The sequence below is a fragment of the Chiloscyllium plagiosum genome, unplaced genomic scaffold, assembly GCF_037043375.1.
Source record: "Chiloscyllium plagiosum isolate Xiang-an unplaced genomic scaffold, Cpla_swu_hap1 HiC_scaffold_17, whole genome shotgun sequence".
NCBI lineage: Eukaryota > Metazoa > Chordata > Chondrichthyes > Orectolobiformes > Hemiscylliidae > Chiloscyllium > Chiloscyllium plagiosum.
This window is the reverse complement of record NW_028270155.1, coordinates 67,912,941-67,933,675: the sequence shown is the minus strand read 5'-3', so window position 1 is coordinate 67,933,675 and position 20,735 is coordinate 67,912,941. Positions and strand designations below refer to the sequence as shown.

The 20,735-nt window shown below is 40.7% G+C and overlaps 1 protein-coding gene across 3 annotated transcripts in view; it reads left to right on the top strand.

The window, feature by feature from the left end:
• The window catches only part of LOC122558555 (diacylglycerol O-acyltransferase 1-like), a 177,894-nt gene that overhangs the window by 152,980 nt on the left and 4,179 nt on the right, over positions 1-20,735 (top strand). For 2 of the 3 annotated variants that reach the window (XM_087996049.1, XM_087996051.1), the window contains exons 9-11: positions 2,613-2,678; positions 9,140-9,227; positions 10,706-10,768. In XM_087996049.1, coding sequence (XP_087852175.1) covers positions 2,613-2,678; positions 9,140-9,227; positions 10,706-10,768 — 217 coding nt within the window. Of the gene's footprint in view, positions 1-2,612; positions 2,679-9,139; positions 9,228-10,705; positions 10,769-16,004; positions 16,027-20,735 lie in introns of all 3 variants that reach the window. The other variant, XM_087996050.1, reaches the window with a different exon arrangement.

The window sequence follows — 20,735 nt, the reverse complement described above, 5'->3', positions numbered from 1 at the left end:
ATCAGGAATGAGTCTCGGAGTCTCGGGGGTGGAGAGTTAAATGGGAGGGGGTGGGGCTGGGGAGAAGGTAGCTGAGAGTGCAATTGGTGGATGGAGGTGGGGTTAAAGGTGATAGGTCAGAGAGGAAGGTGGAACGAATAGGTGGGAAGGAAGATTGACAGTTGGGACCGGTCATGAGGGCGGTGCTGAGCTGGAAGGTTGAAACTGGGGTAAGGTGGGGGAAGGGGAAATGAGAAAACTGGTGAAGTCCACAATGATGCCCTGGGGTTGAAGGGATACGAGGCGGAAGATAGGGTGTTCTTCCTCCAGGCATCGGGTGGTAAGGGAGTGGCGATGGAGGAGGCCCAGGACCTGCATGTCCTTGGCAGAGTGGGAGGAAGAGTTGAAATGTTCAGCCATGGGGCGGTGGGATTGATTGGTGCGGGTGTCCCAGAGATGTTCTCTAAAATGCTCTGTACTTTAAAGAGGGGAGGTGTGGGCCCACATTTTGCAATTCCTGCGGTGGCAGGGCAAGGTGCCAGGAGGAACAATGGCTTGTTGGGGGCGGCATGGACCTGACCAGGTAGTCGCGGATGGAACGGTCTTTGTGGAAAGAGGATAGGGGTGGGGAGGGAAATATATCCCTGGTGGTGGGGTCCATTTGTAGGTGGACATTTGTAGGAGGTCCACATCTACAAATGGACCCCATCACCAGGGATATATTTCCCTCCCCACCCTATCTGCTTTCCGCAAAGACCGTTTCCTCTGCAACCACCTGGTCAGGTCCTCGTCCCCCAACAAGCCACCCTCCCTACCTGGCACCTTTCCCTGCCACCGCAGGAATTGCAAAACCTGCGCCCACACCTCCCCCCTGACCTCCGTCCAAGGCCCCAAAGAAGTCTTCCACATTCATCAAAGTTTCACCCACACTTCCACACTTCATTTATTGTATCCGTTGCTCCCGGTGCAGGCTCCTCTACATTGTGGAGACTGGACGCCTTTCGCAGAGTGCTTTAAAGAACATCTCCGGGACACCCGCACCAATCAACCCCACCACCCCATGGCTGAACAGTTCAACTCCCCCTCCCATTCTGCCAAGGACATGCAGGTCCTGGGCTTCCTCCATCGCCACTCCCACACCACACAATGCCTGGAAGAAGAACGCCTTATCTTCTGCCTCGGAACCCTTCAACTCCAGGGAATCAATGTCGACTTCACCATTTTCCTCATTTCCCCTCCGTCCACCTTACCCCAGGTCCAACCTTCCAGCCCAGTACCGCCCTCATGACCTGTCCCACCTGTCAATCTTCCTTCCCACCTATCCGCTCCACCCTCCTCTCCGACCTACCACCTTTACCCCCACCTCCATCCACCAATTGCACTCTCAGCTACCTTCTCCCCAGCTCCACCCCCCTCTCATTTATCTCTCCACCCCAGAGGCTCCCAGCCTCATTCCTGATGAAGGGCTCCGGCCCGAAACGTGAATTTTCCTGCTCCACAGATGCTGCCTAACGTGCTGTGTTTTTCCAGCAACACACTCTCAACTCTGATCTCCAGCATATGCAGACCTCATTGTCTCTGAATAGCTAACCTTGGTCAATGGTATGCAATAAGAATGGAACCTTCAATGGATGCACTACAGTGAAAATTATTTCTTATAACCCCTATTTGGACTTTGTTTAACATTGTGTTGAATGAGACTGGGGTTTCTCCATGCAGGGTCAATTTCAGCCAAGTTTCCATTCGTCCTGTAAAAATTGCTAAGAGCCCCAATGATTCAGCTGGGTTAGGGCAGTAAGTAACTCACTTAAAAAGTCTCAAGAAATTCAAAATGTAATCCATTGGTTTATGCTGGTGCAGCTGACTTCAATCTGCAGGATTGTTATGGATACATACTTAGCATCACTATGGATTGAAGAAGGAAAAATAAGGAATCCCCTCAAGTGACCTTTTCTGAAACTGGCTCTGACTACCACAAGATCAAGTATGGCTACAATGATCCTAGCAATTAAATAGTTTATTGAAACTGACTACCCAGGCTTACAAAAGAAGAATGGCCTCTTAGTAGGATACTGTACTGTAGCAAGACGCATTGGGGTAGATTTCATCTTTTTATAATGCCACTTCTTAACAAATAAATTGATTTCTATCAGAAAAGTGCATGGGAATCATTATTTACAATTAACCTATACTGTGTCAATGTATGGCACGTATCTGTTAGCTTTATGCTGGCTGCTCTTTTAAATGATAGCTGCAATGCTAATCACTATTTATTAGCAGCAAGCATTCAGCAAGAGACTCAGAATCATAACAGGTTAGAACCAGTCAGTCAAAGGCAGACTGTAATTCTTAAAAAGGAAGGTGCATTGTCGGTCCAATGATCTTTTGGAAAATCACCTCTTAGTAAATCCAAAAGGCTCATACGCCGTGCGGTTCAAGCTGACTGTACTGTATTTCCGGATAAGTTATTATTTTATGTTGTTTCTCTTTTGTATAGTTAGCTGATTTTCTTAATGAAACAACACTTAAGTGTTCTGTTATCTCACTGTCTAACCTCTAATTCTGCCTTTATGCATAGAAGAAAATAAAACTATGAAAAACTGAGGGTTTCAACGTTTTTATATTCTGTACAGGAACTCTGAGACTCTCACTTACTTCTGGTCAAACTCAAATATTATTCTTCACAAGTGGTACATGAGGTAAGGTTAACTGTACTGGATTTAGCCAAGCATGCATTTAAAAAAGAACTAAATATTACTGTTGGCGTGAACTCTAATCCCTACACTATTAAAGAGCTGCTCAGGAAAACTTGATTAGTACTTCATCCAGCAAATTAACCATTGATTCCCTCCATCACAGATGCACATAGCTGTGGTGTGTATTATCTGCAAACTGTACTGCAGCAACACATCATGGCTTCTTTGATATCACCTTTCGGATCTGCACCCTTTACCACCTCAAAAGGGCTTAGGCTGTAGGCACATGGGTGCAGCACCAATTTCAAGTTCCTCTCCAACTCACACTTCATCCTGGCTTGGAAACACATCACTGTTCCTTCATCATTGCTGGTCAAAATTCTGGAATTCCCCAACTGACAGTAGTGAGAATATGTCACCGCATAGAGTGCAGCAGTTTAAAAAGCAGGACATTGCCACCAAGGGCAATTGAAGAGGGGCAATAAATTCTGGTCTTGCCAGCATTGCCCACTTCCAAAGAATGAATTTAAAAGTTCATTTTGAGAAATCCAGTATGAAATTAACAGATCACTTTTTCTTATACAGCATTTTACTGTTAGCTCAGGATACCTCAAAATTTTCAATGAATTACTTTTAAAGTACAATCGCTGTTTTTACATAAAGTCATAGAGATGTACAGCACAGAAACAGACCTTTCGGTCCAACTTGTCTGTGACAACTAGATATCCTAACCTAATCTAATCCCTTTTGCCAGCACTTTGCCCATATCCCTCTAAACCTTTCCTATTCATATACCCATCCAGATGCCTTTTAAATGTTGTAATTGTACCAGCCTCCACCACTTCCTCTGGCAGCTCATTCAACATACGCACCACTGATGCATGAAAAAGTTGCCCCTTACGTCCCTTTTAAGTTTTACCCCTCTCACCCTAAACCTGTGTCCTCTAGTTCTGGAGTCCCCCACCCGGAAAAGACCTTGTCTATTTATCCCTCATGATTTTATAAACTTCTATAAGGTCACCCCTCAGCATCTGACGCTCCAGGGAAACCAGCCCGGTAGCTCAAATGCTTCAATCCTGGCAACATCCTTTTAAAACCTTTCTGAACCCTTTCAAATTTCGCGACGTCTTTCCAATAGGAAAAGGGAGCAACGATATTTCATGCAGCAAGGTCCTTCAAGCAGAAAATGATCTAAAGAGAATCTATTTTGAACGATGCTAATTGAAGAGTGAACATTATCTAGGATGCCAGAGGAAAACTTCCAATTTGTCATTAAATAGTACCATTTAAATGCATCCACCAGAAGAAAGTGGGACTCAATTTAATATCTCCTTTTTAAATGATAGCGAATACAGCAGTGCAGTACTACATCAGTATTGCAATAAATGTACGTCTAGATTGAGTTCACTTCCCAGAGTTAAGCTTATTAGCTGCAATTTTATAGTTCAAAGGCATTAAGTGTTGCCATTGAGTTAGGTTGTGATATACATTTCCTATATGATTCTCATACATTGCTAAATTGCAGCTTAAGGAAATGGCTTCTGCACTCTACAATGCTAAAGGCATCAATTAAAGATGTTGTGAAGTAGATATAGGCCTGCTTCTGCAGGAAGTTTCATCACACCTTCTTACTACAATTTGTATTTAAATTGCTTTTATGACCAAAAAGACATTGCAAAGCTGTTCAAACAGACCTGAGAGAAAAAATGGAGACCAAGTCAAAGAATTGAGTATTACATATGCTGGCCAAAAGCTTGAATGAAATTTATTTGTGAAGATTGGAAGATGTATCACGAGATGTTGAAATAGTTCAATCTGGAAGCAACAATGGCATATTGTTGAAGAAGGATGGTCATTTTTAATTCTCTGGCAAAGTCTATAGGAATAATGGTGAGTAGGGTGAGCAGGAATGAAATTAGCAATATCACTGCCTTCAAGGGAAGCAAAAGATAAGTCAACTGCGTATTTTTAAATTTATTTCTTAGCTATTGTCTCATGATTGAGCATGATTGGCTTCTACTTGATTGGCTATGAAATAATAATACTGATTATATACAATGCAATAATCATTAATAATGATAATCAATCTACAGACTCTGTACGTGGCACAGGACGTGCTTAGGGGATTGGGTAAGTGGGTTGTTTGAAGATTTGTGCATTCCCTCCAGTGCCTTGACTTTGTTTCTGCACAGTCTTGTAGAAGTATCTCTATGTGTTCAGCTCCTTCCCAAATTAGCTTTCTTTATTCTGATCAATCAAAAACCATGACCTTTCATCAGTTGATAGGCATTTTTGATTACTTCAGGAATAATTTTGCTGTCCTTCTGGATATCTCCTGTGAACAATTTCAGAGTAGAGTAATTGCTTCAGTGAAAGCATATAGAAGCACAGCGATCACTGATGCCTTGTAAACCATGAATGCTGTTTTAGCCTGCACTGAAAGCTATAAGTTGGAGAGCCGTAAGGGTTTATTTCTATCTAAAGTCTACTTTTTTCTTTACAACTCAACCAGGTGGTGTGGGCCCTTGCGAGCTTGAGCCATAGATAGTCTTGACAACACTGAAGAAATTGCATATGTTCTTGATATCTGCAATCTGTTGGATCTCTGTGCATGTTCTACCCATCATTTGTTCTCTATGTCATAGGTTTTATGCTTTTTTTATTGCCTTCAGCTGTCTATAGGACTGCTGGTTTTCTCTTAAGCTTTCGTCTTTTGATGTTTCCAGTCAATGAATGCTTTGTAATTATGCTTGATTGGTTCCTGTATCTCTTGGTCATTTTAGTCAAAGCAGTAGTGATGTTTCCTGATAGAAAGAAAGGATGTGTTCACAGGTGCTTATTAATGTTGACTTTAGGATTGACCTAGCATTAAAGTCACACTGTAGCTCCTGATGGTTAGAAACTGAGAGGTTGGTAGTGAAGTGCTACCTAGTTAGGACTAGCTTGGATGGATCTTCGAGACCCTCACCATTAATTTTCTTGCTGCACTGCTTCTGTTACCTCCACTGTTTGGGAGCCTGGCTGAAGGCAGTAGACTGGATAAGACAGTTTAGCAATCATCAATACCTGTCATGGCACAGGTGATATGGAATGAGATTGCAATATCTAAACTGTGATGTAGTCAAGCAACTACCAATATAATCAATAGTAGCACATTTTTTGAGGTTTTCAAGCTGTGCTCTAAATGTTCAACTAGTTGTTATTTGGTAGAAAATCAATTATAGAAAATCTTTATCTGTTGCATGCTCAATTACTTTGCTTTACAAGAAGGTCTAATTTTGTAGATCACAGATAGAATGCTGATACCAAAGTGTTAGCTATAGAATTAGCAGTGTAACATGGAATAGAGACTGAAGAATTGGGGATTGTTCTGCACTTAAAGCAGTGAAAGCTATAAGGAAGTTTGCTCGAAGTGTCATGGATGTATTTTATAGAGTAAACAATGAAAATATATTTTCAATAGCAACAAGCTCATTGAAGTGGAGAGAGAGAATGTGTGTGAGAAGTAAATTTAGGGAGGAATTCGAGCATTTAGGGCACAGAAGACTAAAGGTATAAAGTAAGACAGAGGAAAGGGGGATACAAAAGAGGGCAGAACTGAAGGAGGTTTAGTTGGTTGCTGAGCTAGAGGAGTAAAGTTATGAACTGATTTGAAAACAAAAATAATAATTAAGAAGAAAATAAGATACTTGCTTTGTGTTTGATCTTCCACACTATGTAAATACTTCTTTTCTCCAGCCATGTTTTTATCTGGAGCTAGAAAAAATGAGGTCTACAGCATAGAAAAAGGCGCTTCAAACCATCAAAGTCTGCACCAGTCAAAAACAAGCACCTAAATGTTCTAATCTCATTTTCCAACACTTTACCTATACCTTTGGCATCACAAGTGCCCATTTAAATACTTATCACATTTTTTTAATGTTCTACCTCTATGATCTTTTCAGGCTGTGAGTTCCAGATTCCCACCATCCTCTGGGTGACAAAACATTTCTTCATAGCCCCTCTAAACCTCCTGCTTGTTACCCTAAATCTATACCCCCAGTTGTTGATCCCTCCACTAAGAGAAAATGGTTCTTCCCATTGAAATAACTCCACAGAGGCCAGCATCCCATCACCAAGTTACCCTTTATTTGCACATAGAGAGTCTTTAACACTGATTTAGCTCCCTGAGAGCCAGCTCTCAGGATGAAAGAATTTCTGACACTCCTGAATGTATCTGTCGGACAGGGCTCCTTGATTGGACCAGAATAACAGCCCCAATCAGGGAGCTCATATTCTATGAGGTCCAGCTGGCTGACCTCATTACAATCACTACACTCATCTACCCTGTCTACTCCCCCATAATTTTACACAACTCAATTATATACCCCTTTAGTCTCCTTTGCTTCAAGGAAAACAACCCCAGTCTATCCAAATTAACTTCATAACTAAAATTCTCCAGCCCAGGCAACATCCTGGTGTATCTCCTCTACAACATCTCCAAAGCAATTACATCTCTCCTATGATGTGGAATCCAGAACTGCACATAATACTCTGGCTATGGCCTAACCAACATTTTATCAGTTTCAGCATAGCCTCCCTGCTCCTAAACTCGATGCCTTGGTAATAAAGGCAAGTATCCCATTTTCCTTCTTCACCACATTATCTACCTGTTTAAGGGACAAGTGGACAAGCACACCATGGTTTCTCTGATCCTTACTGCTCCTCAGGGTCCTACTATTCAACAAGTGTTCCCTTGCTCTATTTGTCCTATCCAAATGCATCACCTTGCACTATTATCCAGGTTGAGTTCCATTTGTCACTGATCAGCCTACCTGACCAGCCCATCTATACACTCCTGTAAATCCTCCTGTAATATCCTCTCTGATTAAATATGCCACAAGCTGCAAGTGTTCCAACACTGATCCCTGTGGGACCCCACTGGACACAGGCTTTCAGTCACAAAAACAACCGTCAACCATTGGCTCAGCTTCCTGTTACTCAGTCAGTTCTAGATCCAATTACCAACTTGCCTTGGATCCTATGCTCTTCTTTTTCTGTCAGTCTCCCATGTGGAACATTATCAAAAGCCTTGCTGAAGTCCAAGTACACTATATCACAAACATTACCCTCAACTACACACTTAGTCACCTCTGTGAAAAATTCACTCAAGTTGGTCAGACAGGATCTCTGCTTAAGATCATGCTGGCTGTTCTTAATTAGTTCCTATCACTTCAAGTGTAAATTAATTTTGACCGTCAGAATTACTTCTAATAGTTTTTCCACCACTAAGGTTTGACTGACTGTAGTTTCCTGGTTTTCCCATCCTTCTTGAAAAACAATACCACATTGACTGTCCTCTATTTTTCTGGCACCTATCCTGTGGCTAGAGAAGAATTGAAAATTATTCCAAATGCTCCTACTATTTCCTTCCTTGCCTCACTTAATAACCTTGGATACATTTCACCCACCCCCTGGTGATTTATCTACTTTTAAGTCTACCACTCAAGCAGAAACTCCTCCCCGACTGTGCTAATTTCTTTAATTATATCACAGTCTTTCTCCCTAATTTCTATACCAACATCATCCCTCTCACAGTCAAAACCGACGTAAAGAACCCTACCTATATACTTTGTCTCCACATACATTAATCACTTGGTCCTTCATTAGCCCTGCTCTCTTTCTCTATTTATTCATCTACCCTTAATATACTTGTATAATAAATTAGAATTTTCCATTATTTTATCTGCAATTATCCTTTCCTGCCCCCCTTTTCTCTCTTAGTTTCTTTTTTACATTCCTTCTTGCACATTCTATACTCCTCTACGGCTTCTGCTGCTTTGAGCCTTGGTATCTGCCTTAGGCCTCCCTTATCCTCTTTATCCAATCCTAGATTTTCCTTGACATCTAGTGTTCACTGAATTTGTTGGTCCCACTGCTTATCTTTATTGAAATAGTTTGGCCTTGTATTCTTCCTTTTTCTTATTAGTCTCTGCTATGTCCCTCCAGCTATTGATGTCTTCTTTCAGCAGTTCCTTGTAATTCATCTAAGCATTCGTTACAAACACTCATTATATTCATGGCAAACTCAAGATTAAAGCCTTAAAACTATAACTTCCAATAATTGTTTTTGTTTATTCATCTGTGTGAATGAGGAAGACTATAGAATTCATTGGCAAATAAATGCATTCAATCTTTCCTTCTATCACAATCAAGTTGGTTGATTTTAATAATTCTACCATTATATCAATTAAGAATTGGAGTGTTGTTGGATAATAAGAATACAGTTTTAACTCTTATGGACTCCCTTCAGTGAAAATGAAATACTGTGGCAAGTAGAACAAATAATTAGAACAGGAAATAAATAACAAATTGATCTAATATATTATGTAACTGTTAGTTTACTGTAACTATACAGTAGCTGGACAGATTGAGCTATAACAAGTTTGGATGCTATAACAAAGGTTATTTTTATTGTACAATAGACATATTTATAGACCACTGATTGAAAAGGGTTATTCAAAGTGGGAAGGACAAGCCTCAGTATTCGTCCTGTCAGCATTGTACCATGAGGTATGTGAGAACACTGGCTTTAAGCAGGATTGTTAAAAGAAATTTTGTACTGACCATGTGCAAGTGACAAAATTATCTTTTAATGTCATTGTATTTTTAAATTGTGAAAGTTACTTCATATACTATGTTTATAAACTGGTGCAATAATGTTTCCTAGCAACTAGACAAAAATATTGGTGTCGTAATAACATACATTATGCTCCATCTCTTCTGCTCCCCAAGATGACATATGGTTGTATATGGCTTAGAGAAATAGGCTGAAGCTTGGGGTCTTTTTACTGTTGGTTTCCTAATGGACTATGAGATTAACAAATGACTTGTGAATCTCTGTTTCCCCAGTGTCAATAACTTAATACCAGAAATATTACCCAAAAAAGATCTAACTACATTATATAACCATTAAGCTTTAGATCCACCTGCCCATGAAGCCTAAACCCCTTGCTGTCAAGAAAGCTCAAGTTTTATTACTTCTCAGTATGTAGTGCTGCCAAAATCTATGTCTCTGAAACAGCCTTGTTAGAAATTTAGGAATGGCTTGAGATATGTTCTCAGGAACAGTGGTGGTGATTGCTTCAGCAAAACGTCTTGACCATCTTAGATTTTAGGAGTGTAGCTGTACTGTCAAATAGCTAATAATAGCTATAAATATAAATACATCCGCAACATAAACAGGTGTAACAGCTGGATCTCGCGATATGAACTGCATACTCTCTGTCTTTCACATATCCCCTGAAGCTCTTGGTGAAACAAAGACCAGATCCAAATCATTAAGCTGCTTTAATTCACACTCAGTCAGTGAGCAAATAGTCGACACAAATTCCATTGAACTTAATCTCACTTCTCAAACACAACAAACCAGGCACCTAAGGGCTAACGGGTTTGTTTTCATACTTCTTTCATTTACAATAAAGATTGATATTTTGCATTTTTAACTTTAATAATCATGCCAAGAGATACAACTCCCTGCTCTTCGTTAAAAAAAGACATGAATGTATTTTGTTTTGAAAATTAATTCTAAAATAGAAAATGATGAGAAATCTCAAATCTTGGCAGGCCACAATACATTTGCATGCATCATTAAATATAAGAACACAAGCAAAATTGTACATCCTCCTAAAAAAATGTCCTTGACTTACTCCTATAACAGAACTTAATGTCTGTTGCTTACATGTGGTTATGTTTGCACAATTTATAGATACTGTAAGAAATCCTATTTGTTTTTAGATCATGTAATCAATAAAGGACATTATCCATGAGCAGAAAACCTTCGCAAGGATGTCCTTCAAATTGATCACTAGTGTGAACAGTAAACGTATTAAAATCTATATTAGCGCTACTACCAGTTATAAACTGATCTAATAATATATGTTGTATTTTCCAGTTGTCCATATTTTTGGCCTGAATGAAATGCAAATCATTTCATTTTTGTTCCTTTTGAAGTAAACAAGTATAACATTTAAACATTTTTCTTGATGCAGTACCTAATTGCAGCACCACTTCGTATGTTCCGCATGTGGTTGTTCATAGAGATGATGCTCCAGGTAAGGCTCTATGTTTGCTGTCATTACACGTTTTCAGCAAAAATAAATAATTTCCTATCACAACTTACATATTTTATCTCTACACAGGAGACCAGGGTAATTTAATGCAAGGCGAATTGAGCAACAGTGTGGCGAGGCGCAGGAGTGGGTGGGCTGGTTTGCAAGTCAACATAATCTAATGGGTTATTCTTCCACTAAAATAAATGGAAGGAAAGTTCAGCATGTTTCTGGCTCTTCTTGCCAGATCCCCATCCTGGGTTCTGCCATTCAAGCATCAGCTGATAAAGATAAAAATAAAAGGTTAGGGTTATGGTAATAAGACCAAAAAACCATAAGAAATAGGAACATGAGTGGGCCATATTGCTTCTTGAGCCTGCTCTATCATTTAAGAGGATCATCGCTGATCCAAAACCCATGTCCACTTTCCTGCTTTAATTCCCCGACTGAACAAGAATGAATTTCTGCCTTAACAAACACAAGGACTCTGCTCCACGGCTCTCCATGGCAAGGAGTTCCAAAGGCTCACAACCCTCTAAGAGAAGAAATTCCTTCTCATCTCAGTCTTAATTTGGTGCTCCTTAATTCTGAGATTATGCCCTCTGGACCTAGTCTCTCTCACGAGGACAGACATTGTATCGTCATTATCCTGTCAAGCCCCTTAAGAATCCTATACTTTTCAATGAGATCACCGCTAATTCTTTTAAATTCCAATGAGTGGAGTCCAAACCTGTTTAACCTTTGCCCATAAGACAATCCCTCCATATCAGCGATCATCCTAGTGAAACTTCCCTGAACTGCCTCTAATGAAATAATATCTTAAATAAGGCGACCAAAACAACTCTCAGTACTCCAGATGTGGCCTCGCCAGCACCTCTCACAGTTGCAGTAAGAGTTCTCTACTCACAACCCTTTGAAATAAGGGCCAACATTCCATTAGTCTTCCTGATTCTGCTGGGAGAAAGTAAGGACTGCAGATGCTGGAGATCAGAGTCAAAAGGTGTTGCGCTGGAAAAGCACAGCCGGTCAGGGAGCATCAGTGGAGCAGAAGAGTCGACGTTTTGAGCATAACCTCTTCCTGATGAAGAGCTTATGCTTGAAATGTCAACTCTCCTTCTCAGATGCTGCCTGACTGGCCGTGATTACCTGCTGCATGTGTGCTAGCTTTCATGCGCAAGTAGCCCCCAACTCCTTTTCATTGCAGCTTTCTACAATTTTCTCCATTTAAATAATAGTTTGTTTTTCTCCCTTTCAAGATGAACAACTTCACATTTTCCACATTATACTCCATTTGCCAATTTATTTTGCTCACTTACCGAACCTATCAATATCTCTTTGCATATATTTGTATCCCTATCACAACTTCCCTTTCCACTTACGTTTGTGTCATCTGCAAATTTGGCTACAGTACATTTACTCCCTTCCGCCAAGGATATAATACGTATTGGAAACATTTGTGGTCCCAGCACTAATCCCTGTGGAACCTCACTGGTTACATGTTGCCAACTCCACTCATTGTTTCCTGCCCATTAGGCAACTCTCTATCCATGCCAATGTATTATCTCCAACACCATGGGCTCTTATCTTATGGCTTAATCTTTATTAGGGACCTTGACAAACACCTTCTACAAATCCAAATACAACATATCTCCTGGTTCTCCTCTATCTGCTGTGGTTGAGACTTCCTCAAAAAACTCTAATAAATTAGTCAGACATGATTTCCCTTTCATGAAGCTATGTTGACTTTTGATTAGATGATGATTTTCCAAATGTTCTGCTATTGCTCCCTTAATAATTGATTCCAATATTTTTCTATCAATAGATGTTAGGTTACTCGGCCTATTGTTACCTGCTTTCAGCCTCCCTCCCTTTTTGAATAGGGGTGTCATATTGGCAGTTTTCCAATCCTCTGGTACTTCTCTAGAATCCAAGGATTTTTGGAAAATTGCAAGCCATCAGGGCTAAGGGGTTTATCTGCCTTTAGCCTCAATACTTGGTCTAATACTACATCTGTAGTAATGGTGATGGTACTTAATTCCTCCACTATATTCTTTAGTATTAATTGGATGCTCATAGTATTCTCCATTATAAAGACTGACGCATAAAGTGGAAGCCTGGATGTTAAATGTCTTCAAGGCAGAGATGATAAATTCTTGATCTCGCAAGGAATTAAGGGTTCTGGGGAGAGTGTGGGTAAGTGGAGTTGAAATGGCCATCAGCCATGATTAAATGGCGGAGTGGACTCAGTGGGTCGAATGGCCTTACTTCCACTCCTATGTCTTATAGTCTTATAAAATGTGCCGCTTATGTTGCTGAACAAGTAAATGACAGACTCACACCAAAGGTCCAGAGAATGTGAGATGGCTTAGTAGTATTATCACTGGACTATTAATCTAAAGACCCAAGTAATGTTCTGGGGACCAGGTTTGAATCCCACTATAGTGGAATTCAAAAGAAAATCTGGAATTAAGAGTCTAAGGACCATGAATTCATTGTCAATTATTGCAAAAACCCATCTGTTCACTAATGTCCTTTGGGGAAGGAAACTTAAGAAAACATTGGTGGTCTGGCCTACATGCGACTCCAGACTTACATCAATGTGGTTGACTTTTAATTGTCCTCTAGGCAATTAGGATGGGCATTAAATGCTGGCATAGTCAATGATGCCCTCACCCCATGAATGAACAAAAATAATTGATTTATTCACTTTTTAAATTTTACGCACATTTTCAAGCCCAGAGATAGGCTTTCTGCACAGCCTGCCCCTTCACCTGACACTTCCTTACTTGTTCTGGGATTGCTTGGCCCAAATCAGAGGGAACTTCACCATGTTCGCCGATTGAGAATTTTGTTAATTAAAATAGAATTAATAAAATGGCATCATTGAAAGTGACTATCCAAATGACATAAAAAAACAAGTCTGGTTCACTAACGTCTTTCAAGAAGGAAACTTTCTGTTCTTACCTAATCTAGCATACATGTGACTCCAGTTTTATGCTCATATATCTGACTCTTAATTCCCCTCTCCAGTAGCGTAACAAACCTCTAAGTTGTATCTAATTGATATTAAGAAACTAGAAATAAACAATAAATGCCAGCCTTATTGATGAACCCAAATTTCAAAAATGCATACATCAAACTATTAGTCCAAATTTTGTCAACCAGCATCAACAGAAACATTGATTAGGTGCAGAGCTTCAATAATGTATCTTTACCCTATTCTCTGATGAACACTGAGTACACCAGTATATCATTCTAATTTCCTATCTCAGATTCTATTCTTGCCTCTCCAAATCAGATTGCCCTTTATACCTTTTATGCCCATTATAGAGTTATAGAGATGTACAGCATGGAAACAGACCCTTCAGTCCAATGCGTCCATGCTGACCAGATATCCCAACCCAATCTAGTCCCACTTGCCAGCACACGGCCCATGTTCCTCCAAACCTTTCCTGTTCATATACCCATCCAGATGCCTTTTAAATGTTGCGTTGTACTAGCCTCCACAACTTCCTCTAGCAGCTCATTCCATACACATACCACCTTCTGCATGAAAACGTTGCCCGTAGGTCTCTTTTATATCTTTCCCCTCTCACTCTAAACCAATGTGCTCTAGTTCTGGACTCTCCCACCCCAGGGAGAAGACTTTGTCTATTTATTCTATCCATGCCCCTCATGATTTTGTAAATCTCTATAAGGTTCAGTCTCCGACGTTCCAGTGAAAACAGCCCCAGCCTATTCAATCTCTCCCTATAGCTCAATTCCTCCAACCCTGGCAATGTCCTTGTAAATCTTTTCTGAACCGTTTTAAGTTTCACAACATCTTTCCGATAGGAAGGAGACCAGAATTGCACGCAATATTCCAACAGTGGCCTAACCAATGTCCTGTACAGCTGCAACATGACTCCCAACTCCGTACTCAATACTTTGACCAATAAAGGAAAGCATACCAAATGCCTTCTTCACTATCCTATCTATCTGCGACTCCACTTTCAAGGAGCTATGAACCTTGAAGGTCTCCAAGGTCTCTTTGTTCAGCAACACTCCCTAGGACCTTACCATTATGTGTATAAGACCTGCTAAGATTTGCTTTCCCAAAATGCAGCACCTCGCATTTATCTAAATTAAACTCCATCTGCCACTTCCCATTGGCCCATCTGATCAAGATCCTGTTGTAATCTGAGGTAACCTTCTTCGCTGTCCACTACATCTCCAATTTTGGTGTCATCTGCAAACTTACTAACTATACATCTTATGCTCACATCCAAATCATTTATATAAATGATGAAAAGTAGTGAACCCAGCTCCGATCCTTGTGGCAGTCCACTGGTCACAGGCCTCCAGTCTGAAAACAACCCTCCACCACCATCCTCTGTCTTCTACCTTTGAGCCAGTTCTGTATCCAAATGGTAGTTCTCCCTGTGTTCCAGAATTTGGAAACACTTAGAACTGAGGAAAAATTGCCAAACACATCAAATGTATAAGTTGACAGTTATAGACAGTAGGGAGGACAAAAAGGAATATGTTAGGAATAAATAAAATGTGATGCTGATAATGTACTAAAATCTGAAATGCATTGTAAGTAGAAATGGTAAATTTGATTTCAAAGCAATGTTTACATTGAAAATATCATGAAATATGCAATATACACATTTTTAAAATTATAATCTATGTTAACAATAAGAGGTCTATCTCTTTAGATATTCTACATCTATAAAACTCATATTTATTGGGTAACTAGATGGTGCAGAAGATTAGACACCAGGACCTGGGTTCAACCTTAGCCTAGTCTGATGCAATGAAAGAGCTGGGTCAAGTGCACTGGGGAAGCTTCATTGCAAGGTCCCCTGGGAGTTAGGCCAAGAAATCCTGGAACAAATGAGAAAGATCCCAGGTGTGGGGGAAGGCTACACAGAAAAACTACCTATGGGCTTTGAAACTGTGTTCAAAATTTAATAAGATAAAATAAAACATAAAACAACCTTTCATCCCTCACACCCTCACCCTCCCAAGCCCCTGTACCCACCACCCTTTTCTTTTACATCTACCGTGCAAACTCACCCAGTATATGACAGACATCAGAACCCATGCTAAGATTAAATAATATAAATTTCTTAAGTATCCATTGCATAAAAACCCACTTACATTCCTTTAACTACATAATGCGTCATAACAACAAACATTTCATTCAGGTCCAAAATCTCTTATAATATTCTTGGTTCTCATTTTGCTGCTGAAGAACATTTACAGAGTTCTAAGAGGTAAGAGAACATTAACTTAGTAAAGAAGTATCTATGTACACACTGTATCTCATTAGTATATACACAGTCACACAAATAATGGTACCCTTCTTGAACCACTACAGTGGGTGTGGTAATGTGTTATATCTCTGCATGTAATATCAACTCACTGTGACCAACTGACAAAAAAGTAATTGAGATAAAAGTCCATGTTTGGATACTGTATGATGTAGAGGAGAATTTGGAGTTCTGGTTATTCTCATTATATTGCTCCTCTTATTATCAGTGTTGAAGTTTCAGGTGAGACAGGTGCTATCAAAGTAGACTTCAATGTGCTACAGTGTATCTTTTTATGCGTACATATCACAAGATCAGCAACAATAATAATGGTGTAGAGGCAACAGGAACACAGCAGAGGAGCTTCAGGAAAGAGTGAGAACAGTAACAAAGATAAAAGCAGTGCAGAGGCAGTGAGAGCATAGGGAGGGAGCAGCAGGTGCCACCACCCAGCACCCAACTCCCATTGGTAGACGTGATGGTACTGAGAACACGGAACGGAGAATTCACCACAAAAGTATACAGGAAAGCCATACACACAGACCAAATCCTAAACTACAAAAGCAACCACCCCAACACACACAAAAGAAGTTGCATCAAGACACTGTTCAAAAGGGCCACAACACATTGCAGTACACCAGAACTGCAAAAAGAGGAAGAAGAACACCTCTACAATGTATTCGCCAAAAACGGATACCCCCGCAATTTCATCAACAGATGCCCTAGGGAAAGACAACGGAATGAGGAGATGCCACAACCCAAAGGACTAGCCATGTTACCATACATCAAGAACATTTCTGAACTGACGGCCAGACTACTACGACCACTAGGATTCATAACAGCACACAAACCAACAGCCACTCTCAGACAACAACTCACCAGGACAAAGGACCCGATACCCAGCATGAGCAAAACCAACGTAGTATACAAAATCCCATGCAAGGACTGCACAAAACACTACATAGGACAAACAGGAAGACAGTTAATGATCCGTATCCATGAACACCAACTAGCCACGAAACGACACGACCAGCTATCCTTAGTAGCCACACACGCGGGTGACAAGCAACATGAGTTCGACTGGGACAACACTACTATTATAGGACAAGCCAAACAGAGAACAACCAGGGAATTCCTAGAGACATGGCACTCATCCACAGATTCTATCAACAAACACATCGACCTGGACCCAATATACCAGCCACTGCAGCGGACAGCTGGAACTGACAACCGGAAGCGGCAGAGACAAACCACTATAAATGCCAGAGGAAACATCACAGAAGCGCTTCACAGGAGGCTCCCAAGCACTAAGGATTTCACCTAGACAGGGGACAACGTCTGCAACACAAATTCCCAGCTCAGCGAACAGAACCACAACAACGAGCACCCGAGCTACAAATCTTCTCACAAACTTTGAACCCAGAGCTGCTTGTGTGAAAAATGGCAAGGAGAAAGGCAGAACCAGCCACTTAAACAGTGGAGAAAGGGATGTTCAGAGCTTGGATCATGATACTGTGGCATTAGTAAGTCTTTGTTGATATAAAGGGGCTGATCGATGAGGACTACCAGTCATTCTGCTATAACACACCTTTTGTTAATGTGATTTCGCTGTAACACAATTGACAAATTGGTGATACTGTTTCTAAAGCACAAACTTTTAAAACATGTGTTGGCTGTAACATCACTAACACTAAGTGTTGTTACTAAAGAGTGATTTTTTTTTTAAATGCAGGGTTGCACAAGAACACAACCATATAGAAGAACTACCTGTACCCTGTTCAATTTGACACTGACTCTCAAACAACAAGGCTGCATGCTCAGGGGGTTCAGGAACAACAACATGTGTGTCTGTGTTAGTCCTTGCCCTGCAATGGAGCCTGGGTTCCATTCATCTCAGTTATCCCTGTTATTGAACAAAGTCCTTGCTCTACCAAGACCATATAGTAGTTGGTGTGCAATGGCTACCCAATGTTAAAAGATCCTATACACAGGCAAATTGCACACCCTCAAAAGGAATACAGGAACTTCAGAAATAGGAGCAAGAATAGGCCATCTGGCCTATCAAGCCCTGCTCTGCCATTCAATAAAATCATGCCTGATCTTTTCATGAACTCAGCTTCACCCACTCACCATTACCTTTAATTCCTTCAATTAAATCATTCAAGGAGGTAGCCTCAACTGCTTCATTGGGCAGGGTATTTTACAGATTCACAATCTTTTGGGTGAAGAAGTTCTTCCTCAACTCAGTCCTAAATCTGCTTCCCTTTATTTCGAGGCTATGTCCTCATGTCCTGGTTTCACCTGCCAGTTCATAATTGCATGTTTCTACAAAATCCCCCCTCATTCTTCTAAATTCTAATGTGTGTAGTCCCAGTTTGCTCAATTTCTCCTCATAAGCCAATGTTGTAAATTCCAGAATCAAACTAGTGAAACTCCTTTGCACCCCTTCCAGTACCAGTACATCTTTCTCCCAAAAGGAGACCAAAATTGTACATTGTACTCCAGGTGTGCCCTCACCAACACCCTATACCGCTGCAGCACAACCTCCCTATTATTAAACTCCATCCTTCTAGCAATGAAGGACAACATTCCATTTTCCTTCTTCATTAACTGTTGCACCTGCAAATATCTTCTTGTGATTCATACACAAGAATACCTAGGTCCCTCTGCACAGATGCATGCTGCAATTTTTCACCATTTAAATAATGGTCCATTTTGCTGTTATTCCTACCAAAATGGATGACCTCACATTTACCAACATTGTACTCCATCTTCCAGACCCTTGCCTATTCACGTAAGCTATCTATATCCCTCTGCAGATTCTCAGTGTCATCTACACATTTTGCTCCACTACTCTTTTAGTGTCATCTGTAAACTTTGATGCACTGCACTTGGTCCCAAACTCTAAATCATCTATGTAAATTGTAAACAATTGCAGACCCAATACTGAGCCAAGGCATACTATGAGCCTCTGATTGCCAATCAGAAAAAAACACATTTATGTCCTCTCTTTGCATTCTGTTGTTTGGGAATTCGAACATCAGGACACTCATGGACAACTCTAACAGCACCAGACCTGAACATCACACCGCTGACGTAACTCGGGAACTCCAGTGCTATGACATTGACATCATCCTTGAGTGAGACATGGAAGGCAGGGATAGGTCACCTCAAAGAACCAGGTGGCAATCACATCTTAAGAAGCAAATCAACTCTAAAGGATTAGTTTTGTCATAAAAATTAATGAGTTGACTGTATCAACAAGCCTCCCGTGCAATAAGCAAATGCCTCACAATCCTTTGGCTCACTCTAACTCAGAAATCCAGCATTATCAGTGTGTAAATCCCAAAAAGATGAGATCAAAGAGAAATTCTACTCCAATCCTGATCAGTTACTGAGCCAGGTCCCAAAGGAAGACAGTTTCGCTCTCCTTGGTGATTTCAATGCAAAAGTTACACAAACTTCTGGAAAGGTGTGATTGTGAAGGGAGGTTAACTATTAACAGAGTCCTATCTTGATGAAATACCTAGTCATAACACCCGCCGACAGAGACAAATGCAAAACATCTTGGAAATACTCTTGCTGCAAACAGTGGGACCTGCTTAACTACGTTACCATTCCAAGCGAGGTTGGAATGAACAAGGTTATTCTCATCACCCGTGGCAGGGGCTGATGACTACTGGACTGACAATCTCTTGTTCCAGTTTCCTATCTCCATCAGCCTGGCCAGAAAAGTGCAGCAGCATTCTAAGCAGTGTTGATGATCTCAAGAACACTGCGAAGGAAGACCCACTCAGTCAGTGTCTTACAGTTAACCTAATGATGTTCAATGGACAGGAAACACAGAATGTCCACAGTGCCTGGTCTGCCCTTAATTCCACTATAAACAGCACTTGCAGCAAGATTTGGGTTTCTGTGCCAGAAAATATCAAGACTGGTTTAACAAGAATGACCAGGAGATGCAGGAGTGACTAAATCACAAGTGCAAGGCATACCTGAATTAGAAACGCCACTAATACTCAAAGGAAAGAAAGCAGGTCTATAGACAAATGAAGGTTGAGGTGCACCAAAAACCTGATGACCTAAAAAGCTAAAAGAACAAATGATAGGTGGAAAGAGCACATAATTTACACGGCCCTGACATACATGGATTCTTCAATGCAGTCAAAACCATCTAACACCCAAGGACCGATCCCACTGAGAACTAAGAACAGTTGTACCCATCAAGGACAGAGATAGCAGATGGCATTGGCAAGTGTAGTTTGAGGATCTCCTCAGTTGAGACTCTGCTGATGTAAGTGACATTGGCCACATCTATTGCATGTTACTTATCGCCGTCGTACAATCGTAGTCAGAAATGAGGTTGAAAGGTCTATCTGACATCTAGGAACGAACAAGATCTCTGGCACAGACTGAACCCTTATTGAAATACGAAGACAAGACAAACAAATATTCTTTAAAAACTTCAACAGCCTCATCTGGAAGGGAAATTGCATGCCAGAAGATCTCTGAAATGTAGTAATTGTTACTATCTTCAGAAAGAGAGATAAGATCAATTGCAGTAATGACAGACAGACAAAAAGTATTTGCAAACATTCTCCTCAATCACTTTCTCCCTCAAACAGCTCCTCCTGAAGTCACAAAGCAGATTTCATCCATCAAGAGGCAAAGTG